General features: G+C 37.1%; 2 protein-coding genes across 2 annotated transcripts in view; both read left to right on the top strand.

Moving 5' to 3' along the window:
• Positions 1-1,859, top strand: part of DDX4 (DEAD-box helicase 4) — a 73,591-nt gene extending 71,732 nt beyond the window's left edge. The window contains exons 20-22 of the mRNA XM_044240780.1: positions 562-832; positions 985-1,098; positions 1,782-1,859. Coding sequence (XP_044096715.1) covers positions 562-832; positions 985-1,098; positions 1,782-1,859 — 463 coding nt within the window. The remainder of the gene's footprint in view (positions 1-561; positions 833-984; positions 1,099-1,781) is intronic.
• Positions 1,860-5,870: 4,011 nt separating this feature from the next.
• IL31RA (interleukin 31 receptor A) overlaps positions 5,871-19,896 on the top strand; it is an 88,080-nt gene continuing 74,054 nt past the window's right edge. The window contains exon 1 of the mRNA XM_044224650.1: positions 5,871-6,685. Within this exon, the coding sequence (XP_044080585.1) occupies positions 6,308-6,685 (378 nt within the window). The 5' untranslated portion in view covers positions 5,871-6,307. The remainder of the gene's footprint in view (positions 6,686-19,896) is intronic.

Raw genomic sequence — 19,896 nt, 5'->3', positions numbered from 1 at the left:
AATTCTTCAAGAGAGCTTCCTTCAGGCTCTCTGATCCTTAGATCTAAGTTTTTCTTCAGAATTCACTCTTTCTCATGTTAGACGTCTTTTTATTGACTTGCATAAAAATGTCATATTAATACAACTTTATTGGTGCTTTACTAGTGTATCTTTAGATATTAATCAGTGAATATACAGAAATCTGAGATTATAATTAAAAAACTTCTTTGATATTCTGAAATAGTTATATATTATTTGTCAAGACTAGAAAGAGATTGTTAATAGCTGAGATTTGATGTTCGTCATACTTAAGTTTGTGTTTTTACTCCATGTACATACTACTCATTACCTTCCATGTGCAAATGAAGATAACTGTTCCACTTCAAAGTATTACTGTGAGAATTAAATGAAATGATGGCTTGAACAGAATTAGTGTAATACCTGGTATGTAAGAAGTAGAGAGTAATATTAAATGCTTCTATTTTTACTAGTATTAAAAATAAATATATATGTTGAGCTTTATCATTCACTGTAATAATTTTCTTAAAAACTGTCCTAACACATGCTTGCTTTTATTTTTAGTGACCGAGAACAGAGAGAGAGAGAGCAAGCTCTTGGAGATTTTCGCTGTGGAAAGTGTCCAGTTCTTGTTGCTACTTCAGTAGCTGCCAGGGGGCTGGATATTGAAAATGTTCAACATGTTATCAATTTTGATCTTCCTTCTACCATTGATGAATATGTACACCGAATTGGACGTACTGGTCGTTGTGGAAATACTGGCCAAGCTATTTCCTTTTTTGATCCTGATTCAGATAACCATTTGGCACAGCCTTTAGTGAAAGTACTGTCAGATGTAAGTTTTGAATGTTTAAACTGAATGGATAGTAATCATACCTTAACACTGAAAGTAGACATTAGATATATATGTAAATTCAGGATAAGTAAACTGTTCCAACCTTTAAGACTTGATGCATGTTGTATATGAAATTAATGTCTTTTTTAAAGGCCCAACAGGATGTTCCTGCATGGTTGGAAGAAATTGCCTTTAGTACGTATGTTCCTGGCTTCAGTGGTAGTAGCGCAAGAGGAAATGTGTTTGCATCAGTTGACACTAGAAAGGTTGGTTGAGGGGAAAAATTCCAAACCTGGGTTCCAGTTACTCTTTGTGAATGTTGTGGTTAATGATGTGAAGTAACTATAACATTCAATAATTATCTAAACCATTTTTTTCATATCTAGATTAATATTTCTTGAAATTTTATGTATGTATGTATTTTTGATCCTAAAAGTGCGGAATTAATAATATTTATGCTCAAACATCCTCCTTTCCCAAATTTGCTAGCATTTAAAATTCTAATTTGGATTCTTCTAAACCTTCTATAAGAATTCTTTGTTTTTAGAATTCTGATGGTGTTATTAAGTAAGGCAAAATACTAGAGATAATGAATTCATGTCCTTTTTTGACGTGTCATTTTAAAGGCAGCACCACTTTTAGTCAGACGCATTGAGCATACTAATTATTAAATATTTATGCTTTTTAAGCTTTCAGTTTTTCTACTTGCCAAATACTGGTTTAAGAAAGCTTTTTCTTGGAATATTTTGTGCAATTTAGACTTCCTAAGTTGATATGGGCCTTTTTTCCCCAAATGGATTAAATTTAGTTAAAATCAAGTCTTTTATTATATATTTGGGGAATAGATGGTGGGAGGCATGAGTCCCCTTTCGCAGTCTGGGCAATGTAACTTTAGAAATGATATAAAATTAAATGTTTCTTTCTTTCTTTCTTTTTAAAGAATTACCAGGGCAAGAGCACTTTGAACACAGCAGGGTTTTCTTCTTCACAAGCTCCCAACCCAGTAGACGATGAGTCATGGGATTAAAGCTAAAACATCCGTCAAGTTTGTGGTATAGTTTTGATGCAGAGAAGAAAATAGTTTTCATTTTTGAGTTTTTAACAGAAGTGTGAAACCTGACACTCTCGTATCTTCTGTCCTTCTGTTCTTACTCCCACCCTTAAAAAAAAAATTCTTACTGACTAGTTGTGTGAAATGCTAAAAATTACAACATTGCAGTTACTGATACAAATGGTGTTAACTGGAAAGATTAAAGCATTCTAAATGTCTTGCTTATTTCTAGTGTATTCTTCAGGGGTTTTAGACATGTTTCATGTCTAAAGGCTTAATCTGAGTATGGTGTTTGTTGATCCTATAATAGGCAGTAGGATTTATGATAAGCTTTTGTTTAGAAATTATTGAGTCTCATTTTTTACTTAAAAGGAGACTTTAAAGCAATAGTATGTCACTGAAACATGGTAACATGATTTTCATGTAGCAGACAGTGAAAGACATAAGCCTTTTAAGGTGATTTTGATTTCAGATCATTAGGTATGTGATGAAAATGGTTAAATGCAATGTGAGCTCTGTACTCAAAGACATAACAAATGTTTGTTTTTATTCTATACAGACTTTCCTTGAAAATAAAGGATGAAACACATTTCCCCCTTAGTTTTCCAAGAGCACTTTTAATTTTTCTTTATTGGCATATCATAGTTCTCCCATATTTTGAAATTTTGAGTCTTGTAAAACCAATGAAGTGAACAATTTAAATATTTATATAAAATAGACATTGATACAGAGACGTAATGGTGAAAATCACTCTTCAGCTCAAACTGTCAACAAAACACAATACTGTTCACTCTTGCCATAATTAATATATATATATTTTTTAAGATTTTATTTATTTACTTGACAAAGATCACAAGTAGGCAGAGAGGCAGAGAGAGAGAGAGAGAGAGAGAAGCAGGCTTGCCGCTAAGCAGAGAGCCCGATGCGGGGCTCAATCCCAGGACCCTGAGATCATGACCTGAGGCCAAGGCAGAGGCTTAACCCACTGAGCCACCCAGGTGCCCCCATAATTGATATTTTAAGACTAATGAGAGAATCCTTTTTTCATTTACCAGTATATAGCTTAACATTCTAGACATACGAAGTTTAAGTAATTCTTAATAAATCATTAAATAAATGAACCAAAATATTGACATGAAACAAGTGAGTTGTAAATATTAGATAAAAAATGATCAATTATGAATGTTTGTTATTGTTAACCCAAGAAATGCAAAGCAGCGTGTCCCCAACATAAATCTTGTTATGTGAATTTGGTTAATAAATGAGACATCACTTAGGAAAAGAGAAGGTCTGTTCAACATATGTTGTTAGGACTAGATGTGTGCCCCATGCCATATTCACAATCTATTCCAATATAAAAATTAAAAGCTACAAAAAAATATAGTTAAATATGAAACCTTTGAATTGGGGATCATATAACTTATAACTCAGAGGTCAGAAATCATGAAACAATAGATTTGAGCACAAAAGGATTAGTTGCTTATATAAAGAGTAAACAACAGACAAGGAAAAATATTACTGTGACTACAATGGATTATCAATGTATAGTTCTTTATATGTGGTTATGTAGGAATACCAGTAGAAGAATGGACAAAGAACAGAAAGCTGAAAAAAGGGAAGTTCAAGTAATGAAAATAGGGAAATATTTAACTTATATTCTGTAATGTCATTTCTGGGGAAGGGTAAATGAAGGAAAGTGTTTGGGTCATTACTTGCAGAATACCTGCGTGTCTTAATTTTCTCCTCCATTTTGTTTTGTTTACAAAGAGCATTTACAGACCATTTGTTCCCTCTGCTCCCCCCCATTCCCATTTCTTTAAAGAGTTTTTTGGTCATAGCTGGCCTAATTGCCTTTAAAAGTTTTTTGAATTTGCATGATTTGTAATATTACCATAACAGTATTACTGACTCAAATATAAAAAGGGAAAGAATATTGTACCTAATTCCACTATCATTACAAATCAAACTGTTCCTATGTTCACTTACTTTCTGCATTTCTAGGTATACATTTGAATGATTTCTTTAAAAAATATCAAAGTAACAGGTACATGTATGATTAGAAAATGCCACAGAAGAGTTTATAATAGGAAGCAGTATTCTCCTGCGTCTCCCTTTCTTAATTGCTATTTCACATCCCATATTGAACAGCCTTTCACCATTTCTAGTAGTTGGTATTGTGTGTTTTATTTTTTTTTTTTTAAGATTTTATTTTATTTATTTGAGAGAGACAGTGAGAGAGAGAATGAGCGAGGAGAAGGTCAGAGAGCGAAGCAGACTCCTCATGGAGCTGGGAGCCTGATGTGGGACTCGATCCCGGGACTCCAGGATCACGCCCTGAGCCGGAGGCAGTCGTTTAACCAACTGCGCCACCCAGGCGTCCCTGTGTGTTTTATTTTTGTCTCACCAAGATTTCTCTTGGTTTTCCCTATAATAGGTAAAGATTTAACTTACGTCACTCTCACTTTCTTGGTAACTTTGAGAGACTAAGCACATAATTTATGAAGTAATGATAAAGGCTTTCTTTCTCTTCTCTTTTACGGCTTTTTACATTATATTATCTATAAACCATACATTTACATTTCCGGAGTGAAAACATCCACTCTATTCCATAACCATAAAGTCTATCTTCTTTTATTTATAGGTTGATTCTGAAATTGGACATCAGGCAGGGTTTACATTACATAAATATTGTTTCCTGAATGGACCAATTAACACAGTCTGATTTCCTTTTTTTTAACTTATTTTTCCAATTATCTGTTTTTCCAGGGAAGATTATTAATGTTCCAGTGAAATGAAAATTGATCAAAACCATTCCACATGGGGCACCTGGGTGGCTCAGTGGGTTAAGCCGCTGCCTTCAGCTCAGGTCATGATCTCAGGGTCCTGAGATCGAGTCCCGCATCGGGTTCTCTGCTCAGCAGGGAGCCTGCTTCCCTCTCTCTCTCTCTGCCTGCCTCTCTGCCTACTTGTGATCTCTCTGCCAAGTAAATAAACAAAATCTTAAAAAAAAAAAAAAACATTCCACATACCTGTTTGTTTTAAACTTGCATCATACTCTTTTTGAGCAATTTGTTTACCCTGTAGTTTGTATTTTTTGGCCCCAGGAGAGGAAGCATGCTCTTGCCACCTTATTATTACCTTTCTAGGTTCAGTGTTATTATATCGATCCCAAAAGATGTTGGTGCTTTTAAATTTTGAGTGGGCTTTTAAATTCTGACTGGTACTTGGTATTTTAGCAGACAGTTCTTTTCTGGTCCTGGAAGTGTTTCTTTGATTAATTTTCCTAAGTTTTCTTCATTCTTTCTACATCTCATAGCTTTTTTTTTTTTTTTTTCATCTGTTATGTTCTGGTAGAATTTTTGCTTTTTTTAAAATTCTGTGATTTTTTTTTTTAGCAATTATTTCCAAGGGCTATGTTTATTTCTTCAGTTATTCAAAATATTGCTTAATAGTGAATTTTTTGCTTCACTTAGGAATTTAACCTAAAAATAATTTTTCTTACATTGAGCATTTGTTTTTCTGTTGCTTGGCATCAGAAATCTTGGGTCCTTATCAATTTATAAGTTGCATTTTTTAAAGATTTTATTTGACAGATCACAAATAGGCAGAGAAGCAGGCAGAGAGAGAGAGAGGGAAGCAGGCCCCCCACTGAGCAGAGAATCTGATGTGGGGCTCGATACCAGGACCCTGGGATCATGACTTGAGCTGAAGGCAGAGGCTTAATCACCTTAACTGAGCCACCCAGGTGCTCCAGTTGCATGTTTTTTGAATGCTAGCTTTACTCACTTAGCATTCTGTGCCTGCACCCTGGAGCCTGGAGTCTAAGTGCTCTTCAGTCTCTAACTATATCAAGGTCTGCTCTCAAGAGAAGGCATAGGTTGAAATGTGAGTAATAAAGCTTAGCTTTCCTTTCCTAGAGGCTTATGCATTTTTAATGAGCCAGAGTTTCTGGCCTAAGCCAAAGTAGGAAGCTCAAAATGTGGAATATACAGGATCGTGTGAAGGTTTGGGAATAATGACGATGTAGTAGCAAATAAGGATGAGGAAAGGTCCTGATTTCACTTAGGAATTCCACTAGGTACTCCATCTGTCCCTAGGTTCTTGGAGTAGAGGAGGTATGGTTTTTCTGATTTTTTTTTTTTTTTTTTTTTTAAAGCATGGATAACATTTCTGTGTAGAGCCGCAGCACTGGTCAGAAGTTTTCTCTTACCGCCCTTCCCATGACACTACACTTACTTACCCAGTTTGCGCAGTTGTGTTTTTGTCATTTTGTTTGGTTTCTAAGTGTGTTGAAATAGAGTACCTCTCTAGTCTTTAATTTCTGAGAGCCCTTTCTCAGTCACTTGCCAGCGTGCAGCTGCTATCTATGGTTGGCAGACGCTGCTTATGCTCAGGGTCAGCTTGATTCCCCAGTCGCGCGCCCCATGCCGAACTGCGTGCTTACTACCACTTTGGTAAAAATTAGTCCAGCATGGAATCGTATTGTGTCCCGAGGCCCTGGCGGTGAGGAAAGGCTCTCTCAACGAAGATCCAGCCAGGAGAAAGCCTCAGCAGTCAGGCGGCTCTGGGATGGCTGTGGCCGCTGTGAAGCCGCCAGCGCTGAAAAGCAGCTTCCGCCTGCGTGCCCCCTTGCTGAGGCTGCTCCCAGAGGCGGCTCCAATCCGTGGTCCTTCCACTCTCCTGCTTACTCCGAGGAGAAGCCGGGAAATGACAGCGAGCAAGGGCGTGGGACGGCTGGAGCCTGCGGGGTGGAGCGGGAGTTTGGGCTGAGGCGACCCAGGGTGCTGAACAGTCGTGGAGGGGTGGGTGCCTGGGCCACGGGTGTGCTGGTGGGGTGGTGGGCCGGCCCTGCGAGGTTTCCCTGGACTCTTCATTAGCGTTCTGAAACCTTTTCGATCACATAAATTACAAACCCCACTTATATATTAGATCTCAGCGATTTTACCAACCTTTCTCAAATCCATAACAGACCCAGGCAAAGGGTCCGGAACCGCAGATTAACACTCCCACGATATGGTAGTGCCATGAGGATTTCATGTCAGGAGAGGACGGGGACGACAGGGTGGTGTGCTAGGACACTACAGACGCTGGAAATTGAAGTGAGTAGATTATTTGTCCCCAAGTTTGGGGGCTGGTGATTCAATTAAATCTGTTAATCCTTTAAATGATTCATTAATTGTTTTCCTGTAATTTAGGGGATGATTGTCAAATTGTCAAAGTAGAGTATTGGAATTTGCTTTTTCTGTGGGGGAATTTTCGGTAAAAATCCCCCAAAGGATTTTTTTTTTTTTTTTTTTTTTTTTTTGGTCTCCAGTAGTTAGTATTTTCTGGATTTGGAGTCTAATGTGTTTATGGGATTCTTTTTCACTATTCAGGAACAAAAAACAATTTTCTTGTTCTGAATGTATGAACTTATTAATTATCCCAAAGTACTGGGTATGTCTATTTTAATTTGATTTTGTCTATTTAATTTGATTTTTGTTTTAGGAGGGGGGTTAATAATTTACTTTTAGGAGGGGGGTTAGCATCAAAGAGATAAAAATATTCTCAACAGAAATCCAAACACTTTATTAAAAAATTTTTATGTATAGGAGAGGCTCCTATATAAGAAGGTCAGCATACGCTTTATAATAAATAACTAGTTGGAGTAAACATTGGCTTTATTTGTTGACTTGTCTAGCATAGATCTACTTTAGGCCTTGGTTGGCTTATATATAAAAAGAAGACAGTAACTGCATTTTTCTCTGTGTTCATCTCCAGTCAATGAAGAAGTCACCTTTATGTGACTTTATGTGAAGAAGTCACATAATGCATGCAATTACAAAAAAATACATTTTTTAAGAGAGGCAGCCTTGTATAAGAATGCAGAGTATCACAGGTAAATGTTGGTGTACTTGTATTTTAATGTTCAAGTTTTATTCTAGTATTGCATTAGTTGCCTTATCAATGTTAAATGGATAGTTGAGAAACAAGTCAAATCACATCTACAACTATATAGTTTTTCAATCTCTATTACAAATACCGTATGGGCATGAGTGATGCTTGTTAATTGACCATTTTGGCATCTTACTCTGTACCTCATCTGTTAATTTTTTCAATCATTCTTAAGATGTTCACCACTGGAGATTTATTCATGGTCATTTGCACATGGTAATCAGCCAGTGTGTTCTTGCCAGGTAAATGCAATGCAGGTTCTGACAGTTTCATCTTAATATGTTTGTTCTGAATTATCTTACTGTGTTACCAGTCGTCCGGGGTTGTAGAAAACATAGCTGAAATAATTTATTTCAATTCTGTAAACAGGAATGTTGATACAGTGCCACAAAGTTAATACCAGCATTTGACCTAGAATGCAGTGCCAAATAAGTATAGTTTACCATAGTGTGGATGTTAAGAGATATTATCGAGAGTGATGCTAATCACTTACTGAAACTAAGTGATAACAGAGGCTTATAGTTTTCTCCTCTATGTATAATGTGGTAGGAAAATGAACACTACTGTAGTCAAAGACTCAAATGACCTAAATTTGAATCCCAGCTCAACTTCTTACTAATAATTGTGTGCTCTGGGACAAGCTGTTTTTCTTTCTTTTTTTTTTTTTTTAACATTTCCCTCAAAGTTACATTTTTCTAAGCTCTTCATATATTCCCCACAATTTTTTAAAAGACTTTATTTATTTTCTTGACACAGAGAGAGATCACAAGTAGGCAGAGTAGCAGGCAGAGAGAGAAGGGGAAGCAGGCTCCCCGCTGAGCAGAGAGCCCAATGCGGGGCTCGATCCTAGGACCCCGAGATCATGACCCAAGCCGAAGGAAGGCAGAGGCTCAACCTACTGAGCCACCCAGGCGCCCCAAGCTGTTTCTTTATTTGAAATAAAATTTAATAATAAAATGCACAAATCTTAAGTGTATGGCTTAAATTTTTACCTGCGTATACTTCTATCACCCAAATCAAGATATGTAACACTTGTATTACCTTCTTGCCCCTTTCCAGTCAAATGCCTACCTAAAGGTAATTACTATTCTGATTTTTATTACCATAGTTAGATTTACTTGTTCTTGAACTCTATATAAATGGAATCATAGAATATGTCCTCTTTTGTGTCTGGCTTTTGGCCTACATAAAATCTGTGAAATTTATCCATGTTGTGTTTTGTGTATCAGTAGTTTATCTTTTTATTGTGTAGTATTCTGTCATACAAATATATTACAAATAATTTTTCCAATTTCTTGTTGATGGGCACTTAGGTTTCCAGTTTTTTATGAATAAACTCCTTTATTCTTGTACAAGTCTTTTGGTGAACATAGCATTCAATTCTCCTAGGGGTGGAATTGCTGGGTCAAAACTTAGGTTTAGCATAAGTGACTCTTAATCTCACAAAACAAACTGAGGGTTGCTGGGGGGAGGAGGGGAGGGAGAGAGGGGTGGGGTTATGGACATTGCGGGGGGTATGTGCTATGATGAGTGCTGTGAAGTGTGTAAACCTGGCGATTCACATATATAAGAATACATTATATGTTTATAAAAAATTTTAATAAATTATTTAGTAAAAGTTAGGTTAGGTTTAACTTTATTAGAAACAGCCAAAGAGTTTTCCAAAGTGGTTGTACCATTTAACTTAGCCACCAGTGTTTTGCGAATATTAAATTTGCTCAACATCCAACCTGTTACTTGGTACTTCCAGTATTATTAATTCTAGTCATTTCCTGTGGTTGTAATTTTTATTTACTTGGTGATTAGTGATGTTGAATGCCTTTATATGCCTCTTGGGCATTTTTGTCTTTCTACACCTGTTTATGTATTTACCTAGTCAGGTTGTGCAAACTGTACACCTTTAGTGGTAAAAAAAGAGTGAGAAAAAAATGCAACCAAGAGATGTGGTGCTATCTTGCTGCTCACTGATGACACCAAGAGCTGTGAAAATGGTTTGTCTTAAGCTAAATTACAGTCCTTCGGGTTACTGATTATGTCTGTTAGGGTAACGCTAGCTGCTGTTAAATCCCTAAGACTTCAGTGACTTAAGGTAGAATTACTTTTTTTATTTTCCCCACCTTGACTGTCCAAGGAGGGAATTCAAATTCCTGGTAGGTAGGTGGTCTTTCAAATATCTATTTAGGACTCTAGGCTTTTTCCATCATTTAGCTTTGTAATCTTTGATACATGGCTTCCAAGGTCCTTATGCTTCTCTTCATCAAGCCAAAGAAAGGAAGAGTTGGGGCAGGGGAGGGAGGACATATGCCCATATATGGAAGATTTTGATGGGTTGGCAAGGAAATGGCATATACATCTCTTTTCTTCATATTCCAGTGTTGAGAACTCAGATGAATCTAACTGTAAGGGAGGCTGGAAAAAGTAGCTTGTGTCTGTGTGCCCAAGAATTGCCCAATTGGGAATTGGCCAGCAGTCTCTGCCAATAATGATGAAATCATATGTTCTCAGGAATAGTCAATGGATTTCTGTATTAAATTGAATCAGGACAAAGACTAACTTCTTTGTTAGCTTTAAATAGCAATGAATCTATATGAACTGTTAAGCAAGACACTTCCCATTCTCTTTGTGTAGCCTGACAATGTTGTTGGAGTTGGAGAGTGACTATTAGAAGTACAGATAATGGTAACTTAATGAGTCCATTCTGTGATGGCTAAAATGCTTTGCTGAAAGCTTTTCTCCATTATAATTTTATTTATTTAATGTCTGATATTTATAAAATTAAAATAAGGTAACTACTTTGTCTTTTATTAATTTTTCAGGACTTTGTGACTTTAAAACTTAAAGTGCATAAGAAGTTTTTAGTGGCTTATTAGAAAATCACTTCTGATACTGTCCATGGGGAAATGCAAAGCTGTTTCTTTGACACCTTTCCCTAAAGTTTCTAAGATACTCCTAATATGTTAGGCTTGCTGAGTCCTTCAAATTTTTTTTAATTGTTATATTCTGAACCAGTAAGAGATAGATTGCCTTGAATTTTCTAAAACCTGGATCAGCAATTAAGAGTCCAGTGCACATCATTGTTAGAGGAAGGATGGAGAAGAAAACAAGGGAAGAAAGAAGAAAGGGGACAGAAAGAAAATGAACATGAGCTGAGGTACCTGCAGTAGAGCTTCCTAAGTAGCCATGTGTTTAAGCTTTCTATGGGCAAAGCACTGCTCTAGAATAGTGCTCTACTTTAGAAATGCAATGTGAGCCATATATGAAGTCAGTAATCCCAAATATTACAGCATATAATCAATATAAAAAAGAGGTATTTTACTTTTTTGGGTACTAAATCTTTGAGATTGACTGTACATTTTGTAATTACCTCACATCTCCTTTTGGATGTGGTTTTCATTGGAAATACTTCACAGTATTTAGTCTTTATAAAATATGCGTAATACATATTGATTCACATATCCAATATAGATTCACATACCCAAGTTGTTCCAAACCTACTTAAAAGTTTTCCAATAGCTGAAGCAACTCTCAGTATTAAAATTTAAATTTAGGTTAATAAAATTAAAAAATTATATTCTTAGTTGCACTAGCCGTGTTTAAAGTGTTCCACAGCCACTGGCTTCTGTATCCACGGTACAGCTCTAGAGTCTAGACTGAGTTTGAACTCTTAAGCTCTAGGAAAGCATGTGCTTCTCTCTGGCATTGAGAAAGTACTCAATATTTGTGGTTTGAAAAATATTATCAACATATTTTCAAGAAAGTGGAGTTGAAAGTGAAGCATAATAAATAAGTTAATTTAATTGAACAGCTGGAGGGAAGCCAGGCTTCTTTTCCAAAACTTAATTATTCGGAATTAGCTTTCAGAGTGCCGCTATTTAGACCAGAGTGGTTACACCTTATTGGAGGTTGCTGCTTTCCAACCTAATGGCTGGTAACTGGCCAAATTGCCTATTAATTGGCACATAGTGGATTAGCTAAACAACTGTGGAGGAATATATTCAAGATGCCCTCTGTTTAATCCACTAGTTTGGATTTGGGGTATACAAATACAATAATAATGAATGTAGTCAAAACAAGTTTGAAAATATGAAAAATGATCATATATCCCATTCCATGTCACTCTGCAGTGGAAAATACTTTGTTGTTAGAGGCGTATACGCCTTTAATTTACCAAAAAAAAAAAAGAAAAGAAAAGAAAAGAAAAAGAAAATCTAACCAGGAAAATGTTCCACAGTGTTAGAACTCTTTATATTCCTTAAAAATGGGGTATTAAACTCTAATATGGATTTGCTTTGTCCACTAATTACCCAAATTGTACTAGTTCGGTGTTAGCAAAGAGGAATTTCTTCCATAAAGCCTTCCTTGACTACCATAAATTTAGGTGCTACCTTCTTTCCCTGAATTCCTTTCTCATGAGAATCAAGTATTTTGTCATCCAAATACATAACTACAATGTTGTGAATTGTTTCCAGTTGTTTAATAAATTTTGTCATGTATTTTAGTAGCAGTTGCTCAACATCTGCTTGAGTCCCCAGAAAAAGAAAAACCTGGAAATTCTAGCTAACAAACTTCTTAGGAACCTCTGACTGTTCCCATGCTTTGTGTTACTACTTTACTGCATTCTACTCAATTTGACTAATGGCACAAACTCAGCTGAGCCACTATGTGCTGGAGTATTGGATTAAATAAGCCAAAACGAAAGTGGCAGTCAAGTTTCTAATCACTTATTGTAATTGTATAAACAGGCACCTAAACCAGAGAAAGACTCCCCTGTTCCACTTCTTCCTGTGAAATCGCCCATTGGGTGAAGGTCAGTTGCATTAACATGAATATGGGGTGTTGTCTCATAGAGTGAGCAGCAAACAAAAGCCTTCTGCAGATTTATGGACTAAGAGGGAGGGAAGAGGACAAAGGGAGGGCTAGTAGTGAAAAAGCATTAAGTCCAAATGAAGGAAATGGTCTTCCAGTTTTCCTCCATAAGGAGACCTCCAAATGGAGTCACCTAGGCCTGAGTCCTTCACTGCAGCAACCTTCAGAGATTGCAGTGTTCTGGCTTTACACCAAATCTGATATGGGGAGGGCAGCTTTCTCCTATAAGGCTTGCCAGGTAAAGCCTTTGTAATTGCTTGTGTCCAGTCCTGGAATTTTATAGAGGGTTTTATTTTTTTGGTGAGAAGCTGGACTCCCGAAGTATGAAATCACTTCTCTTCTAAAGACTTAAAACTAATTTCATCTGTTGCAGGGTGTACATTTTTCCTGTGTGCGAGTATATTTGATATCAGGTTATATTGTCCAGTTGATGTCAGCCAAGTAACAGTTGTGATCTAATTGTGTGAAACCTTCCACTGACACCTTTGGGTAGAATCAAAAGTACCAGATCAAAAAGTCTTCAGTTTCAGTGTCTTTTCCCCAGTGTATATTCTTGCCTCCTATATTGCAGAGTAATTAATTATGTAATCCTGGATTTATTTCTGGGTTTTCTGTTTCATTCCATTGATCTATATGTCTGTGTGTGTGTGTGTGTGTGTGTTTGTGCGTGCTAGTACCATCCTCTTTTGATTACCACACCCTTGCAGTATATATTGAAATGTGGGATTGTGATACCTTCAGCTTAGTTCTTCCTTCTCGTGTTTCCTTGGGCTATTCAGGGCCTTTTGTGCTTCCTTATGAATTTTAGTATTACTTGTCTTAGTTCCATGAAAAATGCTGTTGGTGTTTCGATAGGGATTGCATTGAATCTGTAGATTGCTTTGGGGAATGTGGGCATTTTAACAATAGTAATCCTTCTAATCCATGAGTATGAAGTATCTTTCCATTTGTTCATGTCATCTTCAATTTTTGACCAGTGTTTTTTATGTCTCAGAATACAGGTCTTTCACCCCCTTGGTTAAGTTTATTCCTAGGCATTTTACTCTTTTTGGTATAGTTATAAATGGAATTGTTTGATGAGATATAGTATCCTTTTGTATTATCTTCATAAACTACCTATATCACATCTTCAACGTGGCATTTTATGTCTTTGGCATCTCTATTTTAGACCTTCTTAACATGTTATGATGAGCTAGATTGAAATAATAGGGTATAGAAGAAGAAGGGAATATCATGGGACATTCTTAAGCAGAGAGGTTAATGTCTAATTGATCATTCTCTAATGGTTGTTACCACATTTAATTATGAGCACTTTCCATAATTAAATTATTTTAAGCCATCTGAGAAGAGTAAGTTTTCTGTTATTTTTTTCTGATGATAGGCCCTTAACCTATAAAGGTCACCATAGTTTAAAAACACCTATCAAATCTTTGTTGGTTTTTCCCTTCCTCACTGATATTTATTTACCTTATGTAGGGATTGTTTTGAACCTCTAACTATGCCAACCTTTTCTGGAAATGACATGAAATCTTGGTTAGTAACATGGTTAGTGACATGGTTGGTGACATGGCTGGAAATGAAACTTGCCCCATTTGGCTAGCCAGTGATCCTGAGGGAGTTGTAAAGACACTATACACATGAAAGGATGTTTTACTGTACTCTGTGTCAGGAATGCCATGAGCTGTTGCATAAGCTTTGCCAGAGCAGAACAAATGAATTAAACCATGGAATGTTTTATGAGCTTTTGTAGGATCACCTGGAGCCATTTCCTAAAATTTGACTGCTGAAACTGTCCTGGAATAAATTCTGGGGATAAGTTTTGTTTGTTTGTTTGTTTTTGTTTTTGTTTTTTGGCAGAGTTCAGGGGGTGGATAAGATTCTGATGATACCACATTACTGTTCCCCTTCAGTCTCATTTGTCTTCTGTGCAGTTTGGAAACCAAATCCAAATGGTAGATAGGAGCAGGAAACCAAAGAATTCTGAGAGATCACATAAGAATTCTGAGTGGTGAGCCAGGGCTCTTCTGTAACAAGGAGATCAAATCCTGGGACAGTGGCCCTGACAGCCTCACCTGCTATGGACTGAACCAGAGCTCAGGCATTGGAATCCAATTGGAACAAAATAGGCTTTGCCTTCTGTCATTTTTATTACCCCCACTTTACTTTTCCCGTATATTTCTCTGTTCTAATACTTCCCTTAGCCCTGGCTTATTCTGATATACACCCTTTATTAAGAACTACTGGCTAGACCTACTTAGAAAGAAATATTACATTAGATAGATGTACATTAATAACTTTCTCCTCTCTCTCTTGAAATCTGTTTTAGTTACAGCTGCATAATCATTCCCAAACCGAATGGCATAAAGCCACATTATTTCACCATTTCTGTGGGTTAGGAGTCTGTGTGTGGTTTAACAAAACTGTAGTCAAGGTCTTGGCTGGGATATAATCATATTAGGGTTTGACTGGGCAAAAATCTGCTGCAAAGTTTGCTCAAATTACTGTTCACAGGATTTAGTTCCTCTCAGGCTGTTGGATTGAAGGCCTGTTTCTCACAACCTATTGATCAAAGACTTCCCTGTGAGTTCTTTGCCATGTGTGCATCTCTGTAGCACAGTCCACATAATGGCTGCTGGCTTCATCAGTGCAAATGAGAGGAAAGAGAGTGTAAGAAAGAAGTTAGAATTTAAAAGCCTGATCTCAAAAGTGATATCACATCACTTGTGCTGTATTATGTTAATTAGAAGGAGTTACCAGTTCAAATCAAACTCAAGAGAGCATTACAGAGAGTGTGAATAACAAAAGGCAAGATCAGTGGATCAGGGAGATCTTTTAGAAGCTGTGTACCACAGAATATACATTATTATATAATGATATAAAGTTGAAAACAAGGGTATGGATGTGAACCCTGTTCTGTATTCTTGAATATAATATCACAAATGAAAAATTCATCTTGAATCTTCCATCTGTCCAATTGGAATAGTAGGAACTTTATCTCAAATCATTATTGGAGATCACTCTCACCCAACACATAAACTTAGAGTTGGCTGAGATTCTAGGTCATGAGCACCACCAAAGTCCTGGGCAGGCCCTTAGCATCAAACTCACGGAGCCTACAAATTCTTAATCTCTCCCCACTCTGAGGTTGGGTGGGAGCTTTCTTACTCTTACTTTCTGCTGCCCTTCTAGGCACTCCTTCACCCTACCCTGAGGTAAGTTTTCCATTAATCTGGGCTCTCCTTAAAGACTGGAATGTCATGGACTTCATGTGGACATTTCTAGTTCATTCAGATTTCTAATAACTGTTGTCCTGGTTTCTTGCTTATAATGAAGAAGAAAGGAAAAATAGGAGTGGAATATTAACATCCCAAACTATCCTGTTGGACAACATATAAAGAGAAAAACTACTTAGACACCATTTAAATATTTTTCACCAAGTTATTCATACAGTTATTATCTTAAAATTTCTGTTTGATAGCTCTAATATCTGAGTCCTGTCTTAGTTTGGTTCTGCTGACTATATCATGGCAAATATTGCTCAAATTCCGGTCATGTGTAGAGACTCAAGTAAATAGATTTTATACCTGGAAATAGATGTACTTGTTCTGGCAGGCCATCAGTGTGTGTGGGAGTGATCCAACTTAGCCAAATTTTGAGCTAGGTTTGGGCTTCAGTGTACCATAGGCTGAAAATTCCTTTAATTGTGTGCTACTCTTACCTTGTGCTTCAAGTGAGGTCTGGGTTGCTCTGCACAGGTCCTCCACAGAGGGGTTTTCTCTCTCTCTCTCTCTCTCTCTCTCTCTCTCTCTCTCCATGCTCTCCTCTCTCTCCTAGCAGAAGACCGTGGTTGCTGGTTACTTGGTGCTAGGCTTGTGGCCATCTTAGCATGACCTCAGTTGTCCTATGCAAGGCTTGTACTCCTAGGCCTTGGATGTAAAGCTTTCTCAGCATTTCTGCCTTTTCTACCCTTTGTAGACACACTCAGCCTTGGATCTGCAGTTGGTCTTGGGCAAGAGATGATTTCCTACTTATTCCAGTGGTAGCAGATTTCTGGAACTTGGTGCCAGGTCCTGGGCCTGAGCTTCTTTCTTGCTCTTCCCCGATAAGTAGAGAGGTTTTGCTTTTACCTCTTCCCCCTTCTATTAGAAGGCTAATAGATCTTCTCCCGTGTCCTGGGTGAGAGGATTTCCTGCCCTCTTCCAGAGGGAATGGGTTTGTTTTTATTCCTCCTCCAGAGGCAGTGGAGTTTTGTTTGTGCCCCGGTAGTGAGAGAATTCTTTGTCCTATGATACAGGTAAGTGATTATATCTTGCCTTTTGCTTCACTGAGGAGAGGGTGAGGGTGGGTGAGATCAGTCTCCTGACCCATCTCCAGTCTTTCTTGTGAACACTCAGTGGCACCCTCTCTGATAGAGAGCTTATTTGTGACTGGCTTCTCCTAACTATTTGGAAAAGACATGCTAGCCCATACTTGGCATTAAGGATTTGTTAAAAGTCTTGCTCACCCCTTACCTGTTGTAGGGCGACCACTTCTTTCTCCTGTTCTTGTTTAAGGCGAAACAAGAAACATTTTTGTGTAATAAGAGCTGGTTTTGTTGTTAAGGTGAAAGTTACATTTTCTTGCAGTTTTCTACATTTTAAGCAGAAGGCTAAATTCAGTTTTCTGTACATTGAATCGGCAATGATACTTTCCACAAACACAAATATAAGTAATCTCAGAGGCAAAGGTTAAATTACAAAAACAGAATACTAAAGTCCCCACTTTAATGTAGAATCTCATAGAGTGCTTGTTGCAAAAACAAAAGAAGCAGCAGCAACACACAACCTGTAATAAGATGAGGAGTATACATAAATCTGCCAGGAAAGGAACTTTTATCCCAACATGGTTAATATTTGTTTTTAGTGTCTTCAAGATACCTATTATTTGCAAAAATATTTTTCAGTTTTTGAGTTTATCTATCATACAAAATGCTATCTGTGTCAACTATTTTTCCATTTTTAATAATTCTGTAGTAAATTGTAGTTTGAATCCTGTGCTCTCTGGCTTCAGCTCTAACTTGCTGCACACTGATTTGCTGACATCATCAAATAAAATAGGCACACCAGTAATAATACAGGCTGTTTGGATCCTATACTTCTCTAGTGCCTAGACCTTTATTTTTATCTGCTTCTCTGGGCCCTTAAAATAAATGCATAGTGTGTGCATATTGTAAATCAGTTTTCATTCCACATTATAACAGGCTCTTTGGGCAAAAAATTTATTCTTTCTTCCCTTTCCCCTCACATATACTACAGACTTTCAGAACATACATTCCTAGAATTGGAAGAAAAAAAATTCAGAAATTAATCTAACTTATGATAAGAATGATACTTTGATTCAGGAAATGACAGGTGTTGGCGAGGATGCAGAGAAAGGAGAACCATCCTACATTGTTGGTGGGAATGCAAGCCACTCTGGAGAACAGTATGGAAGTTCCTCAGAGAGTTGAAAATAGAGCTATTCTACGACCCAGCAATCACACTACTGGTAATTTACCCTAAAAATACAAATACAAATGATACAAATACTAGTGATCCAAAGGGACACGTGCACCTGAATGTTTATAGCAGCAGTGTCCACAATAGCCAAACTATGGAAAGAGCCTGGATGTCCATCAACCGATGAATGGATAAAGATGTAGTATATATATCCAAAGGAATACTATGCAGTCATAAAGCTCCTGAAATCTTGCCATTTGCAATGACATGGATAGAACTAGAGGGTATCATGCTAAGCAAAATAAGTCAATCAGAGAAAGACAATGATCATATGATCTCTCTGATATGAGGAATTTGAGAGTCAGGGTGTAGGGGGTTGGGGGGGGGAGAGAAAAATGAAACAAGGTGGGACCAGGGAGGGAGACAAACCATAAGACTTAATCTCAGGAAACAGGGTTGCTGGAGGGCGGGGAGGGGAGGATTAGGGTGGCGGGGTGATGGACACTGGGGAGGGTATGTGCTACGGTGAGTGCTGTGAATGGTGCAAGACTGATGATTCACAGACTTATACCCTTGAAACAAATAATACATTATATGTTAATTTAAAAAAAGCATGGGTGAATGCAAAGCAAATTCCATACAGAGTAGGTATATAAATATATAAAAATTTAAGTGTGTAATGAATATAACCTCAAAACTGCTCAATCGATACTGTAAATAAAAAGCTATAAAAGAAAATTTGAAGAGTGAAGGGAATTGAGAGTACACTTATGATAAAAACTTAGTAATGTATAGAATTGGTGAATCATTATTTTGTATGCCTGAAACAAATACAACATTATGTTAATTATACTGGAACTTAAAAAAAATTGACATATTTAGTAAAGGTTTCAAGTAGAAAAATCAAAATGACTTATATGATAAAATAAATATATTGTTATAAAAAGCTAATATCCATAGATGGTGATTGAGGCCTCTAAGGAATAGGATGTAGAGAGAGAAAAGAAGACCCAAGGTAAAACTCCCAAAGGAGTCAATATTTAATGGATGGGCGGAAGGGAGGTCTCCCAAGAAGGAAACAATTAGAGCTTGGAGTGTTCAATTCCAAATACTATTAGAGACCAAGTAATGCCTCTCACACTTAAAAGCCATTAAGGGGTTTCTTTTATTATTCGAGTAGAACTTATTTAAGGCAATGTGTGAGTAGTTACGAGGTAGAATTCTTAATTCTACCTGTTTTCTAATTCTACCTTAATTCTTTTCTGTTTCTTAAATATGTGTGTTTTAAAAAATTATACATGTACAAACCCTACCCCATACCTCTTAAATCAGAATTTCAGAAGGTGGGGCCCTGACACATGTATTTGGGGAAGAATATCTTTTATTAATGATTTTGATTACCATCCCTCATTAAGAATCAGATTTGCAGATGGGATTGGCTACGTAATTTGCAGGGCTTTGTGCAAAATGAAAATGTGGGGCCCCTTGTTGAAAAATAAACCAGAATTTGAAGACAGCAGTAGTAAGCTAATAACCCAAATGAAGGGACTTTCAAGTACAGGGCCCTCCGTGATGCAATTATGTAAGTGGCATGCCTTGTCTATAGAAAATGAACAAGAGATGGAAGTTTGCAAAGTGACTGACTGAAGAAAAAGATTCATTTATTTAAAACTAAAATCAGGGCACCTGGGTGGCTCAGTGGGTTAAGCCTCTGCCTTCCGCTCAGGTCATGATCT

Source organism: Neovison vison, chromosome 1, assembly GCF_020171115.1.
Source record: "Neovison vison isolate M4711 chromosome 1, ASM_NN_V1, whole genome shotgun sequence".
Classification (NCBI taxonomy): domain Eukaryota; kingdom Metazoa; phylum Chordata; class Mammalia; order Carnivora; family Mustelidae; genus Neogale; species Neogale vison.
This window is presented reverse-complemented; position numbering and strand designations above follow the sequence as displayed.